Genomic DNA, 23,539 nt, shown 5'->3' on the forward strand with positions numbered 1-23,539 from the left:
GGTGTGAGTATCTCAGCACGGGGACCACGCGAGGGCTGCGGCGCGTCCGCCGGAGCGGACGGGCTGGGAGGCGTGGCCGTGGCCGTGGCCGTGGCGCCGTGGCCGTGGCGGTGGAGCCGGCCCGGCCGAGCCCCAGCGCGCCTACGAGAGGAAGAACTTGGCCCTGAGCTCCCTGAGCTGCGCCAGCCGCCGCTGGTCGGCGCGGGGCTTGGGGACTGGCTCTTTGCACACCCCGAAGTGCTGGGAACTGCGGAGAAAGTAGCTCGGAGACTGGGCAGCAAAAGAAAATACAAAATGCAAGAGTAACATGGTCATCAAAACAAAACAGAACAAAAAAACAAAGAAAGACAACATAAACAGAACAGGGTACAGTTAAACTTTCAGCATTACTTTTCTCGACAAATACATGGTTATATCTTTCATGCAGCTTTTTCGAACCAGCCATGCACCAAAATAAGCAAAATCGGAAGCTGCAAAAGCTGCAGCAGCGCAAAAGTCCTCTCGTGTGAGGTGTGAAACCACTTCACGTAGCCAAAAGAAAAGAAAGTTATCCAGCAGCTGCTGCTGAGTTTTGCTTGGTGCCATTGCCATAGCAAAGTCTGGCTCAGAAGCGCATCAGCTTTACCTCGAGCCCACCAACCTGTCTCTCAGAAGATAGGACAGTGACTTTCTCGACCTGGACACACAAAGTGCGTTAAGGTTCAGTTGTCTTGCAATAAAACATTTTGGAACAGCAGAAAAGCAGCCCCTGGCAGAATATCCTTTGGGCACTACCAAATACACCGCCATGGACAGGGAAATAGGATCGCTTTGCGTCTTTAACTGATTTACCATCCTTAAACATGAAGTGATCTTTAGTAATCAATGATAAATAATGATTAAGAGATTTACCATCCCGAAAGGTGTGGGAAAATGCCCTATCCGGGAGGTGCCTGGTGAAGATGCATTTCTGGACGTTCGCAGCAGAATGTGACCACTTCGGACAGGCTAAAATTACGAGTGAATTTCCAGAAATGCAAATGCAGGGCTGACACCATCGCTGCTGCAGCCGCAGGTGTGGAAAGCCCCCAGCACCTGGTTATCGCCAACAGCAGCCCCCCCAGACCTCACGGGCGGTCCCCATGCAAGAAAGTCTTCAGAATAACCAGCAATGGCACTTTTGAAGAGCAGTTGTGGAGCTGCAGAGTCCCTGCTCCATCCCACCCACACGTCCATGGGCTGTACTGGCAGCCTGTAGCAAACCTGGCCATTAAACCCCTTGTCACAATAACCCTCCGTCCCCTGCAAGATGACGGCTGCACCGTCTGGAGATCAAACGCCGCCCCTGCGGCGCCGGGCCGGCGGGCAGAGCCGGGCCTCACCGCGCCTGCCGCCGGGACGCGGGCTTTCGGTTGTAACGAAAACCACATCTGTTGTTTAAGAGACCGACTGTAACGGGCTCCAACTACCGTTTCACTCACAGGCCTCAGGGCTGAGGTAGGTAGGGCCAATATTAAACAGAGAAGGTGTGTGTTGTCCAAGAAGAAACCAGCTGGCAGACAGATCTCTGCTGCTGCAACTTGGTTTCTTTGAAAAATTACCTTTTTAAGGAAATTAGCAGAGAAACTGAATGTGGCTACTAACACCGCTCCTACGAGGAGGAAGATTTTCAGCAAGCAGGAACAGCCCCGCTGGAGCCGCCGGCGCTCTCCCGCGGGCTCCGGAGCACATGGCGCTGCCCGGCCGAGCCCAACGGCGCCGGACTGACCGGGGAGCAGTGACCTCAACACTGACACCACCGAGTGCTTCTTGTTATCTACAATTGTATCTCTGAAGTAATAATTCCCTTCCATTCAGGAATCTGCAGTTTGGAGACTGCATTCCCTGGCACCAAGAATAAGCCAGTGCCCAAAACAGCCATGGGAAATACAGTTCAGCATCACGGATGGCAGCAGCACTAGGAAAAGCAGCATCGAAACCAGGTGAGGAATTCCTATGTGCTTTTCTACCAAAAAAAAACCAAATCACATTTTTATGATACTGCAGCTAAAGCTTCAATTCTCTCAGAGGCCACAACACGCGTCAGAAGTCAATATTATTACAATTCATTATAACTGAAGACTAAGGGGAGCTGAGGCTGCACCGTCCCGCCCCGCGGCACTCACCCCGTCCGCTCCCATGGGAACCTGCCCGTTGACGCTGAGCGTTCGGAACGGGGAGTGGGCGGACAGGCGCTTGTCCCATTCGCTCGGCCGAGGCTCCGGGACGGACTCCATGAAGTTCTTCTTCAGCTCGCTGATGTTGGCGTGATGCTTCTTGATTTCTTCTTGTGTCTTATCCAGATCCTATTAGTTAAAAGGGCAGGATAAGGAAAGGGCCGTGGAGGCGGCCCGTGCGATGGCCTAGGCTGCCGCATAGCAAAGCTGCGCTCAGCAGAGCCGTCCCCGGCTCCATCGACAGCGCTCACACGGCAAACACACAAAGGAACGTCCTCCCTCCTGATTGATTTATTAATTGGGATAAACTGCCATGGGCACGGAGCGGGGTCTCCTCCGGGAGCGGGACGTGCCACCGACTCCTCTCGAGCCACATCCAAAGAGATGACGGCTGAGCTGTCACCGCATGGGTTTGCCCCATATGGGATTTTAATTGCAATAATATATTCGTTTGGGTTATTTACTTTAATGCCTTTAAATTGGGTGGGTTTGCCTTCTTTTCACTCTGCTAGCCTGAATATTCATGGGTACATGCACTTAACGTTTAAGAAAATATTTTCCAAACTCTATTTATTCTCTTCATACCTATTCCTTCTGCATCCTACAAGCATTATCTTTGCTCCCAGAATACCCCATTACACCCCCTCGCTTTTGTTTCATCCCTCTGGGAGCTACCACAGGAGGTTTCAGGCTCCTGAAACGGAGATGACAGCCCTTTAAAGCCAAACTGAGAATTCACTTTATGCCGGATCAACCAAGAAACTCCTGCTAAAATGCCTCATCTGGCAAAAGCCAGATTTCTGCTCTGTGCCGCCAGTTTGCAGCAAACGCACAGACTGCAAGGCAAGCCGGCTCTCTTCAACTTGTTTAAAAATAGCTTTTCTTTGCAAGCAAACCAGAGTTTGTGGAAAACAAAAGCTTTTGCATAAAATAGGCTGAAGCCAAACAACAGCTTTTCTGGACAGCGCCAAAAAGCAGCAAGCCTCATCCATCAGAAAGGGGGAAACTGAGGTCAGTAAAAGCATCACTGGGAAATTGTTGCTATCTTTGTGCTTTTAGCTGGTACTCGGCCCATCGATTTCAGAAGATGGGAGAGCAAACGTGTCCCTAAAGGAGGGTCCCCTGACATCTGCGTCCCTGCAGCTCCCCCAGGACAGCGCCCTCCTGCGCGGGGTACAGCCCCCAACGCCGCGTGCTTAGCTTGCAAATTAGGAACAGTTTCTCCCCCAAAGGGCTGTGGGGCATTGAACAGGCTGCCCAGGGCAGCGCTGGAGTCACCAGCCCTGGAGGGTTGAACATGGAGATGAGGTTCTCAGGACATGGGGCAGGGACAGGGGGGGTTATGGTTGGACTCCATGATCTTGAGGGGCTTTTCCAACTACAATGATTCTACGAACAACATTCGCTCTTTTTGGCACGGTTTTGGGGGAAACAACAGGTTTGGGCTCCATCCTGGATGAAAGCACAAGGCAAGTGCCTGCGGATTAGGGGAAAAAAACGAACACAAGTAAATCTGCTGAGGCTGCTCCTGGTTTAGAGCAGAGAGCACGACCGCCGGCATCCCCGAGCTGCTCCAGGAGGGTCTGCAGAGCAGCACAAGCCACCAGAGCCACGTGGAGCCACAGGGGGTCGTGAAAGCACCTGGAGGAACGAGCTCGCTCAGGCCTGAACGCTTCTCCTCCTGCTTCGCCCCTTTTGTGAGAACGCAGAGCGCGGGCTATCGAGCACAGGGGCAATAAATGGCTTTCAATAAAATCAAGCAGTAACTTCAGGATCTGCTGGAAAAATATCTGATCTGCCAAATGCACGGATTTAAAAAAACAGGAAAAAAAGGGCTAAAGGGGTGGGTGGGCTGCAGGGTCAGCGCTTTCCTAGGGGAGGGCTGCAGCACCCGCCACGGAGCCGGCGGGGAGGGAGCGGGCCGGGTGCCAGAGCCAAGTGCTGCGCTAACGGGAAAACCCGCGGTCTAGAAGCAACGGAAACGCTCTGTTTGGGGCCGGGGAGATGGAGCTGCTGGAACTGGGTGCAGGAAAACAAAAGGCACAGTCTTTGCAGCGTCCCGGCGGCACCAAACCCTGCCCGGCGAGCCGCAGGGCCAGGACACCCCGGGGACGAGAGCGCTAAGCTGCGGCGGTTAACAATACAATAATAATTTTAAAAACCCTGGAAAACACTCAAAAGCTGCAATACTTTTAAAACTGGCATTGGGAGAAGGCAGTTAGTACACTTCAGCTTTCAAGAGATACCAACAGGGAAACCCTCCAGCTGCTGGTGCTGCAAGTTTGAGGAGAAACACGTAACACGGGAACACAGGATCAGAAGCCACAAAACACCTCCCATAACACAGTGTATTAAAAACATAAATAAAATACATGATTGGCATGGTCTGCTCTGAGACCCTACTGGGGGAACACCGAGTGTAACGGGCTCCCGAAGCCGAAGAGAACGGCTGTAAGCGCGGGGGTGAAACGGCTTCTCGCCCGCTCACAAGCCACCCGCGGCCATGGGTCCCTGCGTCACCTCCGAGGGCACCTGGTGCCGCTGCAGGATGGGGCTGGGAGGGCGAGAAAGCACCGGGAGCAGGACCGCGCCGCCGCCAGCATCGCCGCGGTGTCCCGAAGGAGAACGCGCCCTGTCCGAAGCCAACGGCCGGAACTCCACGGAGACTGTAATTTCAGTATAGCTTATCCCGAATTTTGTATTTTCATCGACTGTTCCCCCAGAACAATAACACATGTCAAGCGAGGGGGAAGGTGTGATTGAGCCCCCGGCGGGTCCCGGAGCTGACCGGAGCGCGTGGCTCTGCCAATCATATATTTTGGGTAAGTATGAGAGAATGAAAGTCAGAAGAGCAGAAGGAAGGATGCCTGCAGGTCGTCGGGTTTACCGTCACCATGCAAAAGCGTATGTAAAACAAGTAATAAAATAGAGGACTTCCATGCAGCAGCATGCAGAAACAAAGGCGGAGGCAAAGAGGAGGAAAAAAGTTCAGCACAGATGCAGAAGGTCTAGGCAAACGCAACTGAAAAAAGCTTCGAGTTCATACAAACCTCCAACATTAAATTGCTATGCCTGATATAAATGTTTTCACCATCTAGCCTCTTTGATCTTTTCTGTGAAAATGAAAGAAAAGGGGGAAACAAAAAGGAAAAAAAAAAGGCACAAAAAATTAAAATGTTGTTCTTGCGGGATTGACAAATTGGCAAATTAAGAGTGAAGTAAGGTGGGGGGCAGCGGGGGAGCAGCCGCAGGCCCGCGGACCGAGGGGCTGGCGCTGGAGAGCGGAGATGCGATGGAGTTAAAGAGACAGCGCCGGCACCGCCGGAGCCTCCGCGGGGACCTCGGGGACTCGCACGGGCTGCGACCGCCGGCGACACCGCCCGCGGCTCCGCTGGCGTCACCCGTGTCACCTCTGCACCGCCTCACTGCGCTTCACCACCCGTCCCGTCTGGATGTGTCCCCTCTTACTTCATTTAAAAAAGTGTTATACTTGGTTTGTTTTGCATTTCCTGGAATGCACACCACAGTTCTCTTTGGTTTCCAATTAAACTTCTTACAGAGAAGTAGAGAGAGATTTTATAAATCCAACCAAGTGTGTTTCTCTCAAAAATTCACTTGCATAATTTTAGCAATCAGCTGTTCGTTTTGAAATAAAATATTCAATAGTTGTAGTTTAAAAAAACCCCAAACAAATCGCAACCCAAAGCACACGGGGAACGTGGCGCACTGTCTTTTTAAACGGGTACGGATGCATGAGCGATATGGCAAATTTCTCTGGTGACAGCGTGAAGTGGCTGACCTTCCTCATTCTTATCAGCTCCTCCTCTTTCTCTGCAGGCGGCTGCTGCGGGGCGGCGATAAAGAGAAAAAGTTGTTGGTTCATTTAACTGTGTTGAACCCCAACATTTTAACCTTAAAAAAAAGTAGCAACCTAACTGAATTATTAACACAAACCTGGGGCTGGTCACCATTCACGGTGGGTACTGTGACCGCAATGTGCGTTTTCCTCACCTACATTTAAGAAATAAATGGGTAAAAACATTTCTTGTTAGTAGACCATTCAGTTTCAAAACGCAGCTGCATGGAGTCGGTTTTGAAGTGCTGGGTGAGCATGCAGAACACCAACATGCAGCTCTCGGGAAGGAGTTAATGACACCCAGCTCTCGGGCCTGTTAGTCAGCGGCACATGGACAATAATTCCTCCAGCCTGAGGATTATTTGCATTTGAAACCAGAGCTTGGTGCCAGGCAGTGCTTTCAAATTCCACTGGCGGTTGGATCTCCCAGGAAATCCTTCCCCAAAGCCACATGCGCAAACTGACGCCGACCTTCTGGGAAACAGGATTATTTGTTACGCGTTCACAGGGCCAGTGAGAAGAGTCCTATCTATAAAATCAAACCTAACACCATGAATTATTTGCTGTCCACGAGCAGAGAGCCAAGATTGTCTTAACACTTCGCGGAAAGTGTTCTAGGGAAACTGGATTGCCAAGTATCCTGCAGGCGAGAGCAGCGGTGGGTGTTACATAAGTGACGCGGCTGCACTGGAGGATCAGCGTAAACGGGCATGTTCAAATCCACAATTTCCTCCCACAGCTACATGTAAAGAAAAAAAAATGAAGTGTTTAAGCATTTAAGGAAAAAGCCTGTAGTGAGTGAGACGGGATGAATGGAATTTCCTTACTCTCGGTTTGACGCCAGGGAGGGCGCGCGGGAGCAGCGGCACAGGGACTGCCACAGCGCGCTCCAAAGCGCCATCATGACCATCTCTTCGGCTTTTTAATTTAAAATTACAGGTCACACAGGCCACACGTTTTTTTAAAGCAACTCTCTTTTCTCCATCTTCATCTCCCAATCTTAATTAGTAGTGATCTACCCAGGAGTTTGTCATCCGACACCCACTGCGTGATATACTGCAGCAGAAATGTGGCTCCAGTAATGCCGAGAACAGCTGAATACTGAGAGTAATGTAAGAATTGTATCTCTGGGCATACCCTGCTGCAACACCGCAAGGTTTCTGTCAATACATTTGCAGAACATTAAGGTGTTACTGTAATACGCAATTATTTTCACTTAGGAGAACAAACACACCCAGATCAGCATCAGCAGAGGTCTCGGACATTTGCAGAAAGTTCAAATAATGTTTTTTAAAAAATCATTTAAACAATAATCCCCCAAGATCTCAAGACAGTGCCATTGGCAGCTCAAGCTCTGACCCAGTGCGCAGAACGGGGACAGCCCGTCACCGTGAAGAACAGCCGCACCGGGCGCGGGGCTGCGGACCGGATCCCCGGCACCGGTTTGGCGGGAACAGCTCCGGCTGTGGCAGCAGGAACCGCCCAGACGGCCGGCGACGGCGAGCCCCGCGCTCAGCAACTCCTGTGCGACTCTTGCCGGGTTTTCTGACCATCTATCAGTAAGTTGCGTTTAGTTTGACCGCAGCCCCCAAAACGCGCTGCCCTGCACCCCAAGGGGCGAGGCTGGGATGTCCTTTGGCCCCAAATCCCCGTTCCTCACCCCAATCCCATGCTTGGCCAAGGGATCAACCCCTTGCCCAGGGACAGGGCACAGAGCTGATGCTCTGGGGAAGTTTCTAGAACCGAATCTCCAGCTGCCTCCAAAGAGACTCAGGTCTGATGTACCTTTGATGCGTCGGCCAGCTCCGGTTTGGCTTTCTCCAGTGGGATTTCTTCCCGTCTCACATCGGGTTTTGCTGCTTCCTTTTCTATTTTAGAGGCAGCGACCACGTCCTTTGAGCCAGGCTTAGCTGGGCCCGGCTCTGCAGCGTGGCTCTGGGCGATGGCCGGGGCGGAGGTGGGACGGGGACTCCTCTCGGGGGTGATCACGGCCACTGCTGAGGATGGGGGACAGAGACAGGGACAAGGGTCAGAGCTGGTAACGTTTCTGAAGCACCGGGCAAAGTCCTCCCAAACTACAGCGCTGGTGTTTAAAATGAAAGGGAGGAGGAGGGGGCAAAAGGGAAAAGAAATCAAGATGTTGAGCAAAGCGGCTTGTGCGTTTAGTATGGGAAAGTTGAGGTTATTTTCCTTATGGTTTAAACAAAGTAAAATAAACCCCACACCAGATGGGTTACAAAAGCAAGCTTGCACTCTGCAGAGAAGCCACACCAGAGAGGCAGATCTATTTTTGACACCATCGATTTCTGAGTCCTTTACACACAACTCACACAAAAGTCCTTCTCGTATGGCCACTAAAATAGAAACGCTTAAAGCTGAGCTGAGTTCTCCACTCATTGGCGTCTCCTCAACCAGAAACGGATGGTTTGTGCAGTGGCACCACAGGCTTTCCAGCAATTCAGACCAAAAATAAATCAAATAATCAACACGCATTGATCTACAAAACTTCACAGCATCTTCCTGGTGGGTTTCGAGGCAGGCGGGGCCACGATGGGCATCTCCTGCTGCCAGGAGACAGCGAGCATCTCCGGCATCTCCGGCATCTCCTGCTGCCAGGAGACAGCGAGCATCTCCGGCATCTCCGGCATCTCCTGCTGCCAGGAGACAGCCAGCATCGCCAGCATCTCCGGCATCTCCTGCTGCCAGGAGACAGCCAGCATCGCCAGCATCTCCGGCATCTCCTGCTGCCAGGAGACAGCCAGCATCTCCAGCATCTCCGGCATCTCCTGCTGCCAGGAGACAGCCAGCATCGCCAGCATCTCCGGCATCTCCTGCTGCCAGGAGACAGCCAGCATCTCCAGCATCTCCGGCATCTCCAGCATCCCCGGCTGGGCCGCAGCGCGGAGCTGAGCAGCGCTGCCGAACCACCTTCCCGGAGGACGGCGGTCCTGAGCCAGCACCGGGACACACATCAGCCTGCTCCTCTCCTTCGATTCCTCACTTCCCCGACAGTCCCTACCCCTGAAAAGCCCAACAGCTCCCAGATATTCAAGCCCAAATTAATTCACTATAGACACAATAAGCTATTTAGTTCTCCTGATGTTGTTTTTTATGGCCATTCCGCTGAAAATATACCCCGCTACCTGAAGTAATTTTGACATGACCTCATATTCCTAAAGCACTGTGTAACCCCCCCAGCCCACGCTGGGTTACTCGTGTCCATCCAACTAGTCAGACACTAGAAAATCTGATGTTAAAGAAAGTGTAATTTTAAGTAATTGCCGGGTGCGCAAGGCCATTGTGGTGGCGCCTGGTTCCCTCGAACCGGCTCTAGTTCTCTCAATACCATTTTAATTCCTCCTCATCCTCCTCCTGGGCTGGGATTATCTCAACATTGCCAGGAGCACGTTTGGCCAAAAACATGACGCAGGTGTCAAAAAGCCACCTCAGAGACTGAGTAGCAAAGGGATCACTGCAGCAGTGAATCCGCAGGGCCACCCCTCTCTGGGGCCTCCTGCTTCTCTCAGCGCTTCAGAGCACGCAAACATGCAAAAAGTAATACAAGAACATAGCTTTTTCTTTTGATATTCAGCAACGAGTTCCACGCTGTCCAGAACTGAGTTATTGTAGTTATACACCTCTAGCTATTTGGACAGATGAGGATCAAAACACGGGAAAAAGCACTGCTGCAAAATATGAGATTTAAAATAGCAATGGAGCTCACCGTGGCCGGGAGCTCCGCTGCCGCGGGGAGCGCGAGCGCCACGAGGAGGGCGCAGGGCACGCGAAGGGGCAGCGGCGCAGGAGAGCCCGGAGCGCCCCGCGAGCATCCCCCCGCACGCAGCGCTGCCTCGGTGCTTCTCGTAACATCCAAGGAAAAAGATGCAGCTCCGTCACCTCCCTCTACAGCTTCAATCTCCTCCTCCCGCAATGACCAAATCTGCTTTTAACTATGATTAGGGTGTACCTGTCTGTGGCAGTGAAGATGCTCTGAAGAAAAACCCTAATTAAGGAAGAAGTTGGCTCCCTACTGAGGAGAAAAAGCGGAGCGTAGGTGCCGTCCAGCAGACACGACCCCGGTGTCCCTGCAGCTCGGGAAGCACAGCTGACAGGCAGCGGCAGCGGCAGAGGAGCGTTGGAAGGCCACGGCACACGCACACGGGCACAGCGCCGAGCCGCCGCGCCGGCGCCACGGCAGCGCTCGCGTCACCGCAGCACAAAGCACAGGGTGATTTGAGCGGCAATTAACACCACTGCAAACGACGACACCTCTGTGCTACAGCACGGCATCACTCCAACGCGGCGGGTCCCGGCACGGGCGGCGCCGAAGCCGCGCCGATGGCAAAGGCCGCGGCTGTACCTGAGCGCGGCGGCTCCGGGAACGCGGGCTCGGCAACAGGAGCCTTAACCACCTCTACTTTCTCCTCCTCCTCTTCCTCCTCTGCAATGGGTTTCATTTCAAAAGTTTTGAGAGGGTGTTCAGCTAGAAAGAGGTTTGCACGTGTTAACAGAGCGGGACACACGACGGCTGCCACAGCACAGAGCGCAGATCCCTCTCCGAGCAGCAGCTGAGAACAGCGATGTGGTCTGTAAACCAGGCAGCTTAACAGTATGTTTTCACTGTGCACTTATATGTTAGTCTTTCTAGCGCCGCCAGGCCCCAGAGGGATGAGTGGGGACAAGAACCACGAACGAGCTTTGCAGGCGCTTTGCCCGGGAGGGGACGCGCGAACGGCTCTGCCCGCAGAGCCGGGGAGGCGCGGGTGCTGGCTGGGGAAAAACACACCCAGGCTCCTCTAGATAAAATACATACAAACTACATAAAAACTAGCAGCTTTAACTAACGGACCTTGTCTGTCAACTTCAAATCTAGAAACTAAGATGTACAGCCATCCGCCTTTGGTGTCTGAAACGCTAACGCTTCACCTCGTTTCTACAGCAGCGGGGCCTCCCCGCCAGGCGAACCAGGACTCGGGACAGTGGTGGGGACAGTCTGTCACGGCGCTTTACAAACGCTTGGTCCAGGTTTCAAACCAGCAAAACAGCGATGTCGAAACCACATTGTAAAAACAAAAACAAATGCAGGGTGGGAGAAGGGAAGCGGAGCAGCACACCATGCAGCTGTACATGAATTATCTCAGCCCTAATGCAGCACAGGCATTCGCTATGTAAGTGACAAGGACTGCAAGTATTTGACACCACCACTGCTGCGATATGCTTATTAGTATTCAGATATGTTGTTGTACCTACACACCTCTTAAGAGTATTAATATTTATTACTAGTACCTATCGGAAGAGAAATATGAGCTCCATGTAGCAAAATGGATGGCATTTCTCAAACCACCAAAAGAACCCAGAATAGGCTTAAAAAATGGCAAGCAGGCCCCAGGGTGAAGAATTTCAGAAGCTTTACAAGAAGTTTCAAGACCAAACTTTACCCTTTTCTAATGCACATCTACAAAAGCACCCACACTGACTGAGGAGACAGCTCCCAACGCCAGCGCATCCCGAACTCCCCCCCACCAGAACCACAGGCGCATGAGGTGCCAGGTGGAAAGTGAACAAGTCCCCCAGAGCCGGGCTCTCCGTCCTCTGGCTGCGAAACTCTTCTTGCAAAAGAAAAATGAAAAAGAAAGCTGCCAGGTTTGGTGAAACTTTACAGGAACAGGCATGTAAAGGAGAGGAAAGGCGCTGCAGAAGAGTTGTAGCCACCACCACAGCTATACCTGGCTTCTCTCGGATCTGATCCACGGGTTTTGGTTCGGGAACCTCAACCACCACCACCTCCTCCTGCTTCTCTTCCTCTATGGCTCTGAACTCAACTTTTTGAGTCGCACGTTTAGCTGAAGAAACGGGGCACACGTTAACGACTGCCCGCACGGCAGACGAGAAACAAGGCTGCAGAAGCGGTTACATTCACAGGCTGCTCTTTTCCAGGCTCTGCTATCTGGGTGCGTGACTGCAGCGGGTTTGTTCACTCATCTGGGGCCATAACGGTCTACAGGGCATGGTCAGGGGCAGCCAGCAGCGCCGGCGCCCGTCTCTGTGCATCGCGCCCGGGACTGCGAGCGTCTGGCTCTGCTCAGTCCTGATCCTCTCGTGCAAAGGCGCCCCGTGATCCAGAAACAGGGGAGCAAGCTTCGGCACCCCCCTCCCATGGCTCAGCTCCTCCAGCCTGCTCCCGCCTGATGGATGTGCCACAAGCCCGCACACCAGCGTCGCTGCAACCGGTGCTGGAAAAGCTTCAAACAGCTGTGGCAAGAACAAAGCTCTCTCAAGGAAAGCTACGCCACTTAAAAAGCTCTGTTAAACAAACAAATCCTACAATAGCTTAATTCCCCATTTGCTAAAGGAAAATGCGTTGAGACTAAATGAGGATGTATCTTTACAACCAGAGCTTTGCCATGAGCCTTCAGCACCCACCTACGTGCTTTTTGTCAGGCAGTTCTTGCTGCTATCGGTTTGCATTTTATATCCAGATCTTATAGGGAGGTGAAAACTTCAGCTTTTTTTTTTTTAAAGCAGGGTATTTAGAATCACAGAATCATCTTGGTTGGCAGAGACCCTCAGTATCAGAGTCCAGCCACCAAACTGGCTCCAGCACTACGCCACGTCCCTAAGGCATCTCCGTGTCTCTTACGCTTCTGTGGTATCTAAGGAGCGCTGCAGCACCCGCGGACGGCGGCGCAGGGGCAGGGAGACACTCACCTCCGTCCAGGCTCCGGGACGCTCGCTTGCTGGCCGTCCGCTCGAACTGGGGCGCGGGCCGGTCGATCAGCGCGCTCGCCTGCCGCGTCTGCGCCTGCGTGCGGCCGCTGTAGCGGAATTTGGAGCCCAGCGCCAGGAACCTGCTCTTCGGGATGGCCTCGGGGGAGGTCAGCCTGGAAACCACGCAGCGTTCACCGCCAACCACAGCGCCAGCGTGGGAAGGGCAGGTGAAGAGAAATTAAAACACAAACTACAGGACTCACTGCATATGGCTAAGAAAACAACATGCTAGCAATAAACTCCACATCTGCACAGGCTGGAAGACTCTGTCTTATGTATCTTTTGAAGAAAAAGCTGCCTAGAAAATTCTTGCAACACAAACACTCAAAGTCCCTGCAACCACTCCACTCCAAATTTCTGAAACACCAAGGAGCACTGAAGCCGTGCTCGTTGTTGGCAGCTAATCCAGAGCGTTAGTTACCCAAGGCGAGCCTACCGTTCAGAAAACCCACCTGAAAAACGTGTGATGCTCAACACACACTTTCCACAGCTTCTTCGCTGCCCGGTAACTTGGCAGCTTGAATCCAATGGTACTTTCATACTGTTCTTGCTGTGGAAAATGTAAGTTAATTAGGTATAGCAAGAAATAAGTCTGGCAGGATTGCAGCTCCCAGCCCATCGACCTGTTCTGCTGCAGCACACGCTGCTGGTTTAGCGCAAGAGGAGCTGAACTCACTCCACGACGTGCCCGCTGCAGCCCAACTGAAAAGGCGTCTCTCTCCCTCTAAATACATATTTTTTTAAGTGAGACAAAAGCCTCTGTCTTGCCCAGTTTCCGATAAAGGAGCTGATCCTCTCCCAGTTCCAGCTGAGAACCTCCCAGTGCCTTCCCCTGGACGCTGGGAATACCAGACAGTGCCAGGAGATGGTGCTGGACGACACGTTGTTCAAATTGTCACCCGCCGCTGTATCGCTTCAGCAAAGTCTGCATTAAGTTCGGGCAGAGCCCGCTAAGCCGAGATCAGACACGTGTCTGAGTGTAAAACGCCCATCAGAGAAAAGCTTGCTCCCTACCCCCACTTTGTTCTAGTGAAACACATGCGTCAGTGATAATCAAAAGGCAATTAAAGAAGACGTGAGCACAAAGAAGTCAGAACATACCTCGCCTGGCCGAATCTTAATAAAGAAGCTGCTGCGTTTGTAGGAAATCTTCAGGACTTTGGGCCAAGGGAAGCGGTTGATTCTCAGTTTATCCTTGTAAACCAGAAGGCCACTGGAACAGACTCCCAGAGTGATATCCACCCCCTCCAAGTCCTGGGGAAGAGGATGAGAACTTTAGCAGCGTCAGAGCTACAAACTGCAGGTCTGTCCTCCAAACGACCATTTCCCCGGCGGCTCCCCCGATCCGCCCCGCTCGCTCCCCGCAGCCCCCCTCCGCGGACCCACCGCGACGCCGGCTGCGCCGGGGCTGCTCCGGGCCTGTCCGCGCTCCAGAGCAGAGCGGCGCTCCCCGCGGGGCAGAGCACAGACCCCCTGCACCAGCAGCTTTGCAAAGCTTCCTGCCATATATAAATAACAAGCAGCCAGGAAGAACCACTTCTCTTACAACACTTGCAACAGCACGTGAAGCATTTCTGTCGTGTGTTTGTACAGCAGCTGCTTTACTTCCTACAGCTTTCAAAAGGAGCCTCCTGAAACAGGCGAACCTGCTCCTGCGAGGGAAGGATAACCAACCCGCAAACCGCACAGGCAGGCGCACGCACGCCGACTCTCACCTTGGCTTGGTGGAGGTCGACCCCGTACATAGACAGCTTTTTTGCATTCTCAAGGAACTCCAGGTCCGCTTGGGCTGGAGTCATGGACCTGTGGGAAGAGATAAAGGGCTCGTTATTCGTGTAACCGCTGCTTTTAAGAGGTGACAGAACGGACTTCATAAAACCATTTACTCTTTAGATTTTCTTTTGCTTCCAACACAAATTCGTGCCTAGATAAAGAATTATTAAATTGCTCTGAATGCACAGATTTGTGCTTGGAGACACCCTCATAAAACAGACGCAGCTTATTTCTGTACAGCCGTACAGACCCTGACAAGAAAGCAAACTATCCAGCGAGGAACTGTGGTATGGGGTCCAAAAACCAATTCAGTGGAAGAAAACCCCACCAGTTCAGCGGGTGACGGGGACTGTTCCCAAAGACCTCCTGCCCCCCACAACCCAGCGACTGTTCTCCAAAGCCAATGCGAGAACAGCTGAGACCCCCCGGCAGCGACTGCGACCGGCGCGGAGCAGATAACGGGAGCTCTTCTGGGAACAGATGGTTCTGCAGGAGGGGCAACACGACACAGCTTCGCTTAACACAACCAGCCCGATAATGGAAACTATTATCAACCTGATTGAAGTGCCCTTGTTCGGGAGCTCCTGGTGTGGGGGGAACCTCTGACAGCTCTGCTGGGAGAGCATTCAGCTGTCTGCACTTCATTTTGTTCCCTGCTTTGACGTCTTCCTTACTGAGCGCTCACATACGTCTTGTGTGTGGTGTAAACAGGGGTTTTAGTTGTAGGAGATCAGGCAGACAATAAAGAAAATCCTCCAGGAGACACCAGGAGCAGTCCCCATCTGACACGTGCAAATAAAGCAGCAAAAGATGGAGTGTGGCTTACGAGTTTTCCCACTGACAACCCTCTGACCGTCGAATGTTCACAGAAATTAAATGGGTGCATATTGCTCCTTCCCTCCTACAGGTTAAATACAACTACACCCTAATACCTTGAAGTTTCCTCCTAATGAAGCCATGAATAATTCAGCAGTGTGATCTGCCACTTCCAGCACAGCTGACAACCTTTGACTCCAAGTCATGACGCTTTGTCAGTGGCCCCGGCCGTTATTTGCCCTCATTTCCTCTCCTCTGGGTGCAAATGGAGGGGAATCAATTTAAGGTATTGATTTGTGGGCTTGAGAGAGGTGCTAATTGTAGACGGGGCCGCAGCCGGGGACACACACCCGCCCTCCCTGCCGAACCACGCGCTCCCGTCTCGCCTCGCTCTGTTCTCGTCACTCGTTCACGGGTCAGGGGCTGAAGGTCTCGGTATCACACACCGGTTTATGGGATTTTTTTCCCTTCAACGCTCGCCGCTCTCACGCAGCTTCTCCAATCCAAGCCCCCAGAGCAGCTGTGAAACGAACCTCAAAGGAAGATGAGGAAGAGGTTCAGTGGCTGTGACCCTTTAATCTGGTACCAGGGGGACGTTGAGTCCTCCAGCCCCACCTGAACAAGAGACACCTGCGGCCACGCTGGAAGCAGGAGCAGGACAGCCCAGCCGCAGCCTCACCCCGCCTGCCTCACCCGGAATAATTCCACACTGAAACACGTGTTACTCGCGTATTGTGGGAGCAGAAAACCCCAACCGTGCTGTGGGCTACAGCGCACACAAAGAGACGAGATCCGCTCCGGTCAGACTGCAGCCCAAACTTTACATACATCCCAAAGCAGATACATATAAAACACTACAAAGGGCAAGGTTAAAACAAGAAAACTTTACATCTTCACATGAAATGAAACTCACTTGCATGGCTATACTGTTGAAAAACAGCAACTGACAGATTTTGCATCTGCTTGCTAAAAACATAATATTTCCTTTCCGCAGTAAGAATTTCGGCTTTGAGAAAGATTTTGTTACAACTTTAAAGCAACAGACATTTTTTAAATAGCTGATGTTCTCAGTAGCTGAAAATTCACGCCTCACTGCTAAAGCTTCTGTTGCCAACATAAAAACTGGTGCAGCAGGAATCCAAAAGCTTACAACAGAAGTGCGGAGAATACCAGAAAGCCCCATTATCTCCATTGTTTCAGGCTGCTCCAGCCTCTGTACCTTACCTGTATGTCTTATGGAGCTCCACAACCTTCTCTTCGAGCTCCTTTGTCTGGTTTGGGGCCAGTTTAAACTCGCCGATGTAGTCGGGGCCGTGCAGGTCGGGATCGTAGTCGCCCAGCTCGGACTGGACCGTGTAGGAGCCCAGCAGCGCCAGCGTGGCGAAGGAGCAGGGCAGGCGCCCCGCCAGGATGTCCTGTCGGAGCTGCAGGCACAAGTAGTACCTGGGGAAAACCAAATACTGTTTACAGAGAGCAGAGAGAAACTCAGGGACCACGCAGAATCCGTTTCACGCCGCTGACGAACGCAGCACGATGCCTGTTCCTAACTTTGACCCGCATCTTTATTTATGGGCTAACGCTCCCATGGTAAAGAGCGTGGAGGAGAGGAGGACGTGAGGCCACCTCCATTCTGTAAAGGGAGCAGAGGACACATATGATCAGAAAAACTCGGTTTTCAATAAAAATTTACTTTTCTATGCAAGCACACACATGCCAGGATCGTAAACGGCACTGCCCGATGCAGGCAGACCTCGCTGCAGGGCGAGCGCATCCTGCACATTCACTGAACCAACCAGCCCCCCAAGACATCTGACCTCCTTGCCCAATGACGGAATAAACCCAAACATGAACAATCTCTCCTCGGCCTGCAGCCGTTTCCTCGCCCAGGCAGCTCACCTGGTTATGTCCTCCGACAGCTGCGCGGGGTCGGGCGGATAGAACTTGACGTTGAAGGTGAAGTCCCAGGGGCCTCCTGCAATTACAAAGAGGGGGCTGAGGAAAACAAACGTGCCAGAAGAGCTTTGCGACAGTCAGCGGTTACTGAAGGCTGGGGAAACCCAGCCTGGTCTTCAGAGTACGGCCAGAGGATTGTGATACTGATTTTAATAGCGCTCGCTTGAGCACATGGTATAAAATACTATTTCACTTATGGAAGCCAAGATACAAGCAGGAGAAAACAAAGCGGGTCAGACGAACACACGTGAACAAACCACAGCTTGTGGAAAATAATTCAATTCCTTGCTAAGAGGCTAAATTGCTCACATGTTTTTTCAGTGATTCAAATAAAATAAAAAGACCCATGAAGCGGGGTCAGGCAGGGGCTCCGGGTTAATGAATCAGCACCGCTCCATCACTCGACCCCATTTTCAGGCTCCTGGCGAGGAGCAGATGTGCTCATTCTCTCAGCAGCCCAACGCGCCGTGGCCGCGTCAGACCCAGCACGAGTTCCACCATCCCCCAGCAGCACTGAGACAGGAACAGCTTCACAAGTCCAGACCTAAATGCTTTAATACAGCTTGTTGCAAACCTTGTACTCCCTCTCTTTATTGAAAATAATCACATTTATCTGCAGAAAACAGTCTGGGCCAACTCATTAAGTGCTCAAAGTAATTTTCATAGTCACAACTCCTCCTTTAACACTAATTCAAAGAGAAGATAACCCTGCGCTTAACTTGCTCGGAGCTGTAACTCAATCTCAACAGGGCGGAGGGGATTCAGGGATTCCCTTCTCACGCCATCACTGGCACTAAACACGAGGCAGCTTATTTTCGTTATACACAGTTCAAAACTAGTTATTCCAAGAAAACATTTTAGGGAGCAGAGGTTACTTAAAACTGACGTACATTGGCGTACACACATTCATATGTACATTCAACATATATTCAAGTAAAATGAAGTAACCTGCCATTTAACCCATCTCAGGGGAACAGATTCCATAGCAAGTTGCTTATTAAACTTACAAGCTGGATTTTACCTGCATGGTAAAGAGAAGTTGTTGCATTTTGCCCTAATCTGTATTTAATGACACATTTTACTCTATGCTCCCCAACAAAATCAGACGTCAGGCAGTATTTTACTTTCGTAAAACAGTATTTCGGTTTCAAGGCACTCAGATCTGCTCCTGAGGAAAAAAAAGCCTCTAAAATGTATTTAACTTTGACGCCGACCTCGTCTTGAACTAATTCAGTGCTAGCAGAGCTTAAAATACAGCTTTGAGAACAGCTGGTGCCTGCCCTGATGCTCCTCGAGCCGTTTCGCTGCAGCACCAGCACGTGGAGCCAGGCAGCCCTGGAGCCCACGCAACCCTGCTCCAACACACAGTTTTGCTTGGGCTCTCCAAATCGCCTTTGAAGTTTAAGTTTTCCCTCCTCCAACGGGAAGATCTCCCACTTCAGCACTGCACGGTGGCAAGGACAGTGCGGTTTGCATAGAGCAAACACCTCAAATCATGCTTTCCCAAGGAAATTACATTTTTTCCTAAATTTAGAGCACCACTAAATCCTTAAGAAGAGAAAGGATGCGGAGGCTGCTTGAGCCCTGCCAGACGCTCACCTGACCCCGGCCCTGGGCCCCCCAAAGCCAGGCTTATTTAGGGCAGCAGGGAGAACCACACACATCCACATAACACATTCCACCTACTCACCGTGAACCTGCTTCTTTATCTCTTTGGCGGGATCGAGCCACGTCTGTAAGAGGATAAAAATTCACAGTTTAACAGATGTTCCAGAAACACCGCAGAAAAGTGCAGATCACCAAAATATGGCAAAAAGGCCAACATTTGACATGAACGCGGCCCCAGAAACCGGAGAGACGGTGCATTTCCCGCAACTTGTACTCCAAACTGAAGTCCGGTGGAGGAATGAACCCCCTGAATCCCCCGAGCTCGTCCGTCTTGACCAAGGGACACGGCGATACTTATGTTTCATCCTGTCTTTCATACGCTTGCCTCTCTAACCTATAAAACCTGCCTCGAATAGTGATGGGGTGGTCTTTGCTTGTGTATTAAAAATCTACACTTGCAATTAGTAATTATTTATTTATATTAATTAATAGTATAATTAATTAATGATATTAATTTGATGATATTAATGTCTGTCAGTCATAGTAAGTGATTACTGAAGGTGAAGCATGGGAATAGTCAGGATGTGGACCAATGTAACTGGTTTAAGGACATAAAAGTGGGCCCCTGATTTCAGTTCAGCACACTTCTGGCCAGCTTCGCAAAGCAGTGTGAGCAATTGCTTGTGTTAAAGCGTAACCACGGGTTTAAAAGATAAGACACTGCTTGAGTCTAACCAAACAAAGACCTTAAACTGAAACCATGAGTAAGAGTTTTGGTATGAAGTCACACTGTTTGTTCACAGGGCAAAGCCTCCACTCAAAACTGCTCTCACCAAAAATGACGCCGGTGCCAGCGCAGCAGCTTGTACTTTTTTTACTAAAATCCACAGTCCTGTACTCATTTGTTCACAACTGATGACCCTCACAGTCCTTTCTGGGGAGGACACGAGCAGGTATGTTCAGAAGAGCTCACGCAGGACGTCCCGGGGGATGATCCTTCGAGGCGCCGGCGGCCCCGGGCACAGACGCGCGGCCGCTTACCCTGGACGTCGGCGTGTCCCATACGGCCAGACCGAAGTAGTCTTCCTCCAGGAGGTTGAGGTGGTCGCAGACTTTCTTCAGCAGATCCTGCCCCTTGGCGTGTTTCTGCAAAGAGACCAAAGGAAATTCGGGAGGACGGGCTGGCTTTCTGCTGCCTTCTTCACAGGCGAGGGAGAAGAGGAATGTCATCGAGCATTCTGCTTCCTCTGCTATTTTTTCCCAAACCCCGCAGAAGTGAACTGGCCCGAGGAACAGACACCCTTTTAGTCCGAAAGCACAAAGGAAATCACCCCTGAGGCACAAAACAACGGTAACCAGCTAATTGTATTGAAGGCTTTGCTGAAAAGAAAGCGCAGTTCCAGTGAAGCAAACGAGCTTCACTGATGCATCACTTGTGCCCCCATCTCTGCTTTTAGTCTCATCTGCACAGCACTGAGCCAAGAGCGCAGCCCGTTCCACTGCCGTCATCCAGCTGGAAGGACCTCGGTGCACATGCTGTGACTCCGTAGGTAACATGGGGCACGTGTTACAGCCTGGATATTTCTCAGGGAAATTCTGGACGTATAGGAATTAAAAACCTTCCATTGCCCTCAACCGGAAAAGACGCCTGGAAGTACTCATTGTTCTTGTTCCAGTACTTAAAGGGCGGCTGCAAAGAAGACGGAGCGTCCCTTTTTACAAGGAATTCCACGGAAAAGACAAGGGGTGATGGGTACAAGTTATTTGTGGGGAGACTGACTGGGCACAAGAAGGAAATTTCTCCCGATGAGAACAAACAGCCATTGGAATAACCTCCCCAGGAAGTGCTGGATTCCCCCAAATTGGGCAGTTTTAAGATTCAGCTGGACAGGGTGATGACCAGCTTGTCTAGACCGGGCTTGTGCTAAGAAAGGTTGCACCAGATGATCCTTGAGGTCCCTTCCAACCCGGGACTCTGTGATTCTTGGATAACGGCATTTGTGCTGGTCTTTGCCTACACCTTTGCAATTCCTTCTCAATTCAGTGTTAAGCGCTAGAGTAGGATCACGCTGGTGTTAAAGCCAAGGGTGCTCGTCAAGTCAAGAGGGTTCCAGAGCCACGGCAGCCCCTCCTAATCCCTCAGGACCTACAGACAGAGATTTCTAATGTCCTGCGCAAGTCAAGACCGACCCCCCCCAACAGTGTGAGAGAATCACAGAGTCATTTTGGTTGGAAAAGACCCTCAAGATCGAGTCCAACCGTTACCCCAGCCCCGGCACTGACCACGTCCCTACGAACCTCCACCACGTCCGCGCGACGTCGGCATCTGGAGGCGTCGCTGCCGCAAACTCGCGCACGAGGGCACAACCACCTGCCACCAGTATTTCGGGGAACAGTTTCTTTTTGGTGGGGCTGCACACAAAATCCCCGGCCCAGGGGAGGGCGATGGGGGCTCCCAGCTCTCCCCGTGCAATTAGCAGCAGCGACCTCGTTACACAAACACTGACCTACTTGCCCAGGGTCACCCGAGGTGACGCTGCCACAGGAGCCCTGTGCCACATCCCGCTCCTGGCCCCGTCAGCCGCGGAGCTGGGGAGAAACGAGCTGACGGGAGCGCGCTCGAACGGGAAGGACCGGATTGTTAATATTCTGGACCAGCACTTCAACACTGAAATGGGGATTTCTGCTAGCTTTTTATTGCCCTGACAGCAAGAGACCCTGTGAGAGAATGCACAAAATAAAGCAGAGGAAAAGCTCTCAGACTAATGGGTATACAGGGCTGCAAGTCAACATAATAATTTTAAATTCTTTACTGCAGATATATTCAGCTGTAGGCTGAACACAGCACATTTCTTTACATCCAACCTCCACGAGTTACGTTGGCCTGATAGGTGAAGGGGTCCCGGGTGAAAAGCGCAGATCAGCTTGACAACCCATTTTATTCAAAGGAAAGGGGCGGAAGATATTTAGACAATCTCAACCTAACTCAAAAACCTAAAGCCTAGTCTAGGATACAAATGAGAAAGATGAACTTTTTTTTAGGCTTCTCCGACATTTATAAAGCAAGGCAGCCTGGAGATTGTAGAACAATAAAGAAAGATTCCTAGGCATCCAGAGATTTTTATAACAAATAATCTGTTATAGCTTACAGCAAGATTGTTCTGCAGTAAAGCACGTGATTCCCTGGCAGCAAATAGGCCCCTATTAAATAGTGCTTGTGGTGATTTTTCAAGGTGAGGAGAAGGGAGAAGGAAAATAGACGCAGAAACAAACCCCAGAAGTACTTACATCCACGGCGCACTCAAAAATGGTGTCATCCAGCAGGACAACCTTGCAGTACATGTTTCTGTGCCTTTTTGCTGCTCTCTGGGCAGCTCTCAAATCCTTCTCCGCTTTGGTCTCTGCAGCCTCTGGTCTGGGCTCGGGCTGGGCGCCCTCCTCGGCCTCCCCGCCGTCCTTGTCCCCGCGCGCTCTGCCCTCCGGCTCCTGCGCGTCCCTCCGCTCCTCCTGCGCGGGCTGAAACCCCAACAAGCACTTTAGATGCCAAGCAAACCGAAAAACATCACACAGAACACGCAGAGGTGCATTGCAGGGCTGGGATCTCACCCCACAATTAGGTTTCTGACTTGTGTGCGTAACCTGGGTGGATAATCACGAAATCATGGAATCATAAGGTGGTGATGATAATTTTTGAAGCCCTTCGAGTCATTCTCACCTCTTCATTTAATAAAGGATGGAATAAAAAAAGGAGAAAGGGTTGATGAGAGAACTCAGGGCAGATTACATCATGCAAATCTTCATGCTCTTAACGACTGCACCTTTTGGACCAGTCAGTTTTCCCCTCTAGGCCGGACCCCAGCACGGTGAGGGGTTTGTCCTGGCCACCGGTATGGAGAAGGGGCACACACGGGGTCCAGCGTCTGAGCCGACCGATCTGCCACCGCGAGGGGCAGGCGGCCTCCGCACGCCCTCCCTCTGCCCGCCAAAGCACTTTATGAGCCAGTTTAATTCGCTAAAATAGCAGAAAGAAGCGGTTTGAGGACAGGAAGAGGGAGAAAGCTGTTGTTTTCCACTGCCATTTCAGCAGGTTGATGGAGCCCACGCCAGGCGCTGGAAGCGACCGGATGCGGCGGGAGCGCGGCCGAGAAGAGCAAAACCCCGTCCTTCCAGCCCGTCGCGCCCCATGAGTCACGGCAGCACCCGCTCGGCCGTGCCGCCCGTCTGAGCGCCCGCGCGGCTGACTCCTGCTCCGGCGCGGAGGGACAGGCGGAGCGCCGTGCCGCCCGTCTGAGCGCCCGCGCGGCTGACTCCTGCTCCGGCGCGGAGGGACAGGCGGAGCGCCGTGCCGCCCGTCTGAGCGCCCGTGCGGCTGACTCCTGCTCCGGCCGGACAGGCGGAACGCCGTGCCGCCCGTCTGAGCGCCCGTGCGGCTGACTCCTGCTCCAGCGCGGAGGGACAGGCGGAGCGGGGACCCCGCCAGAGCTCGCCAATGCCCGTCCGTCAGCATTTATCAAACAGGCAGCGCTCGCCAATGCTTTCACAGCAGAAGTATCTGCCGAGTGTCACAGTT

General features: G+C 52.0%; 1 protein-coding gene across 20 annotated transcripts in view; it reads right to left on the reverse strand.

Annotated features, from left to right (window-relative positions):
• Positions 1–23,539, reverse strand: part of EPB41 (erythrocyte membrane protein band 4.1) — a 72,375-nt gene that overhangs the window by 17,024 nt on the left and 31,812 nt on the right. For 8 of the 20 annotated variants that reach the window (XR_014185954.1, XM_082071500.1, XM_082071507.1 and 5 more), the window contains 16 exons: positions 22,258–22,485; positions 20,011–20,115; positions 19,052–19,094; positions 17,305–17,380; positions 16,633–16,851; positions 14,535–14,622; positions 13,921–14,073; positions 13,272–13,369; positions 12,760–12,932; positions 11,778–11,894; positions 10,412–10,534; positions 7,837–8,048; positions 6,150–6,206; positions 5,995–6,039; positions 5,246–5,308; positions 2,145–2,324 (listed from right to left, as the gene is read on the reverse strand). Coding sequence is in view for 19 of the 20 variants with exons in the window: in XM_082071507.1 (XP_081927633.1) it covers positions 2,145–2,324; positions 5,246–5,308; positions 5,995–6,039; positions 6,150–6,206; positions 7,837–8,048; positions 10,412–10,534; positions 11,778–11,894; positions 12,760–12,932; positions 13,272–13,369; positions 13,921–14,073; positions 14,535–14,622; positions 16,633–16,851; positions 17,305–17,380; positions 19,052–19,094; positions 20,011–20,115; positions 22,258–22,485 (1,980 nt within the window). In the remaining variant the exon portion in view is untranslated. The other 12 variants (XM_082071498.1, XM_082071494.1, XM_082071499.1 and 9 more) reach the window with 10 other exon arrangements.

This window comes from Streptopelia decaocto (assembly GCF_964273445.1).
Source record: "Streptopelia decaocto genome assembly, chromosome: 23".
Classification (NCBI taxonomy): Eukaryota; Metazoa; Chordata; class Aves; order Columbiformes; family Columbidae; genus Streptopelia; species Streptopelia decaocto.